The 4,648-nt window shown below is 22.3% G+C and overlaps 1 protein-coding gene across 1 annotated transcript; it reads left to right on the forward strand.

The window, feature by feature from the left end:
• The first annotated feature begins 915 nt into the window (after positions 1–915).
• On the forward strand, positions 916–1,675 carry LOC142220807 (uncharacterized). Its single transcript, XM_075290159.1, has one exon. It carries the CDS (start codon positions 954–956, stop codon positions 1,587–1,589), a length of 636 nt encoding a protein of 211 aa, XP_075146274.1. The 5' UTR covers positions 916–953; the 3' UTR covers positions 1,590–1,675.
• The last annotated feature ends 2,973 nt before the right edge of the window (positions 1,676–4,648 follow it).

The following is a 4,648-nucleotide window of genomic DNA, read 5'->3' on the forward strand; positions in this document are numbered from 1 at the left end:
ATTTTTGTCAAAATTTTATTTCTTATAGAAAATGTTGTCAAAATTTTATTTCTATAGAAAATTCTGTCAAAATTTCATTTCCTATCGAAAATTTTGTAAAAATTTTAAATCTATAGAAAATTTTAAATCTATAGAAAATTTTGTCAAAATTTTATTTTCTATAGAAAATTTTGTCAAAATTTTATTTCTATGGGAAATGTTCTCAAAGTTTTATTTCCTATAGAAAATTTTTTCAAAATTTTATTTCTTATAGAAAATTTTGTAAAAATTTTATTACTCATAGAAAATTTTGTAAAAATTTTATTTCTTATAGAAATTGTTGTCTAAATTTTAGTTATTATAGAAATTTTTGTCTAAATTTTAGTTATTACAGAAAATGTTATCAAAATTCTATTTCTATAGAAAATTTTATTTCTATAGAAAATTTTCTCAAAATGTAGACAAAATTGTATTTCCTATAGAACATTTTGTAAAAATTTTATTTCTATAGAAAATTTTGTCAAAATTTTATTTCCTATGGAAAATTTTGTCAAAATTTTATTTCCTATAGAAAATTTTGTCACAAGTTCATTTCCTATAGAGAATATTGTCAACATTTTATTTCTATAGAAAATGTTCTCAAAATTTTAGTTCTTATAGAAAATTTTGTTAAAATTTTATTTCTATAGAAATTTTTTTCAAAATTGTATTTGTCAAAATTTTAGTTCTTATATAAAATGTTATCAAAATTCTATTTCGTACAGAAAATGTTGCCAAGCTCCATTTCCTTTAAATTGTATGTTTTCAGTGTATCTCTTATTTTATCATTGCCTATTTTAATAATTCAATAGGTTTTTATAATAATTTAACAGGAATCATGGTCCTTTCTATCAAATTGAAACATAAATAATTTAGTGTCAACATTTTATTTTTTTCAAATCTGGCTTTCAAAAATTTTTTATAATCACCCAAAAATGAAAATTTTCCGTTTAATTTTTATAAAAATCCATACATTCTTTCACCTTTACCATCTTCCTATCCTCGTTTTATCTATAATCTCTTTGATGTTTGCGGAATTCTTGCATATTCAATTGATAAAATATAATCATGATTTAATTTATTGGATAGAGTTTTTACAAAAGATCTACAAAAATTGGAACATCCTTATACCAATGGCTATTTTAGGTCTAGTGGCATTTACGATTTTCCTGTCTTTAACTGGAAATTGGTTAACAACCAGCTGCGGTTCGGATTCTTGGTCTCGTGATTTATCTCATTTGGAAGTGAAAAAGCGCTATGGAGATTTTCTACTTTTACGTTTGATATCTCAAATCGATGAAATTGAAGAAAAATATTTTCAAAATAATTCAGACAACAAAATCGAATTAACAGCCATTATAAAGGCCTATGAGGAAATTTCAAAGGTCATAGCAGAATTTCGTAATGAAGCACGAAAACTTTTGACACCTAATGAAACCGAAATTGCAATGTCTATTGAAGATGTCTATGGCATTATGGAAAGTGATGAAATTGAACTAAAGAAATCTAAATTTTTCAATATGGATATAAAAGCTGATAACAAACTTTTAAAAAAATTGGTATACTCTTAAAATTCTCATGGATTTGTACTATATCCCCTTAAAAAATCTATTGAATAAATCATAGTTTTTTCTTCCAATTCAAGCTGCAAAACCAATTGACCTGAATATTTAAATTTTTAAATTTTGTTTAACTCCCCAAATATCTGGTGATTTGTGTCTTCTTCCCAACCTCCCCGAAAAACTACTCCTTTTGCCAACTACTGGTAGTTTTTATGGTTCTCCATGGAAATAATGTCATTGCAAGTGGGTTTATGTGTGAGTTTTTGTGTGATGGTGTGTGTGTGTAAACGATTGGTTTACTACTGCAACTGCATTGCTTAAATCGTGAAGTTTCATTTGCTGTGGCCCATTTGTTCATTTGCAATTGCTGTAAATACCCCAACCAATTGCTGTTGGAAAAATTCACAATTTATTGCCTACCATGAGGAGTTAATGCCTAGCAGACTTTTTCCGATTGCACCAAAGTGGGATAAACACCAGGATTCTGATATTAGGGTTTGCAAGTCTATTGAAATCGGAGCGAGGGTGGTGGGCGGTCTGTAAACCAATTCGATTTATTAGCCTCAAATTGCTTTTCAATACATGCTTTTCATAGCGTAAACGTTTGAACAGCGCCTAAAAGTAGGCAACTGAAAATGGAGCAGATAGCAGCCTGTAGCTACTACTGTAGTTTGTTTTTCTATGACCCTTAGGATTTTCGCTGTAAATATTAAGTTTTTGAATCTCTGGGGATTTTTATTTAATGATATCCGCCTGAATGTAGGCAATAGTTTTGCATGCAAGTGTATAATCACTGTTTTCAATAAAAAGAAAACTTAATTCGATTTTTGAAGGACTGCATTTAATGAGTCATGCAAAATGATTCCCTGGAATCTTGATCTGTTTAAATTTTATTCGACTACGCGGATGGAAAAAAATTGTTCGATTTTTGAAGAAAGTCACGTTATTGACTGCATTTCAAGAGTCATGCAAAATGATTCCCTATAATTTTGATCTGTTTAAATTTTATTACACAACAGTGGAATTTTGACAAAATTTTATTTTTTGCTGAATACATATTTTGCCAAAATTTTATTCTTATAGAAAATTTTGTCAAAATTTTATTTTTTTATAGAAAATGTTGTAAAAATTTTATTTCTTATATAAAATTTTGTCGAAAATTTTGTTTCTTATAGAAAATTTTGCCAAAATTGTATTTCTTATAGAAAATTTTGTCAATAGTTTATTCCTTATAGAAACTTTTGTCAAAATTTTGTTTTATTATAGAAAATTTTATCAAAATTTTATTTCTCATAGAAAATTTTGTTGAAATTTCACTACTTATAGAAAATTTTGTAAAAATTTTACTGCTTATAGAAAAATTTTTAAAAATGTTGTCAAAATTTTCTTTCTTATAGAAAATTTTGCCAAAATTTTATTTCTTACAGAAAATTTTGTTCAAATTTTACTACTTGTTGAAAATTTTGTAAAAATTTTACTACTTATAGAAAAATTTAAAACATTTTATTTCGTTTTGAAAATTTTGTCAAATTTTTATTTCCTATAACAATTTTGTCAAAATTTTATTTCTTATAGAAAATTTTGTCAAAATTTTATTTCTTATAGAAAATTTTGTTAAAATTTTATTTCTTATAGAAAATTTTGTTAAAATTTTATTTCTTATAGAAAATTTTGTCAAAATTTTATTTCTTATAGAAAAGTTTGTCAACATTTTTTTTCTTACAGAAAATTTTTTCAAAATTTTATTTCTTATAGAAAATTTTGTTAAAATTGTATTTCTTATTGAAAATTTTGTCCAAATTTTATTTCTTATAGAAAATTTTGTTAAAATTTTATTTCTTATAGAAAATTTTACCAAAATTTTATTTCGTATAGAAAATTTTGTCAAAATTTTATTTCTTATAGAAAATGTTGTCAACATTTTATTTGTTATAGGAAATTTTGTCAATATTTGATTTCTTATGCAAAATTTTGTTAAAATTTTACTACTTATAGAAAATTTTGTAAAAATTTTATTTCTTATAGAAAATTCTGTCAAAATTTTATTTCTTATAGAAAATTTTGTCAAAATTTTCTTTCTTATCGAAAATTTTACCAAATTTTTTTTCTTGTAGAAAATTTTGTTAAAATTTTATTCCTTATATAAATTTTGTCAAAATTCTTATAGAAATTTTTGTCAAAATTTTATTTCTTATAGAAAGTTTTATTTCTCATCGAAAATTTGGCCAAAATTGTATTTCTTATAGAAAATTTTGTCAAAACCGATTTTCTTATAGAATATTTTGTCAAAATTTTATTATAGCAAATTTAGTAAAAATTTTATTTCTTATAGAAAATTTTATCAAAATTTTCTTTCTAATAGAAAATTTTACCAAAATTTTATTTCTTATAGAAAATTTTACCAAAATTTTATTTCGTATAGAAAATTTTTTAAAATTGTATTCCTTATAGAAAATTTTGTCAAATTTTTATTTCCTATAAAAATTTTGTCAAAATTTAATTTCGTATTAAATTTTGTCAAAATTTTATTTTTTATAAAAATTTTGTCAAAATTTTATTTCTCATAGAAAATTTTGTCAAAATTTTATTTCTTATAGAAAATATTTGTCAACATTTTATTTCTTATAGAAAATTTTTGTCAAAATTTCATTTCTTATAGAAAATTTTGTCAACATTTCCTATAGTCAAATTCGTATTTCTTAAAAAAAAATGAGTTAAAATTTTATTTCTTTTAGAATTTTTTTTCTTATAGAAAATTTTGCAAAATTCTATTTTTTATAAAAAATTTCAAAATTTTATTTCTTATAGAAAATGTTGTCAACATTTTATTTCTTATAGAAAATTTTGTCAATATTTGATTTCTTATACAAAATTTTGTTAAAATTTTACTACTTATAGAAAATTTTGTAAAAATTTTATTTCTTATAGCAAATTTTATCAAAATGTTATTTCTTATAAAAAATTTGTCAATTTTATTTCTTATAGAAAATTTTGTCAAAATTTTATTATAGAAAATTTTGTAAAAATTTTACTTATAGAAAAGTTTGTCAAAATTTTATTTCTTTAAA

The sequence above is a fragment of the Haematobia irritans genome, chromosome 1, assembly GCF_050003625.1.
Source record: "Haematobia irritans isolate KBUSLIRL chromosome 1, ASM5000362v1, whole genome shotgun sequence".
Taxonomy (NCBI): Eukaryota; Metazoa; Arthropoda; class Insecta; order Diptera; family Muscidae; genus Haematobia; species Haematobia irritans.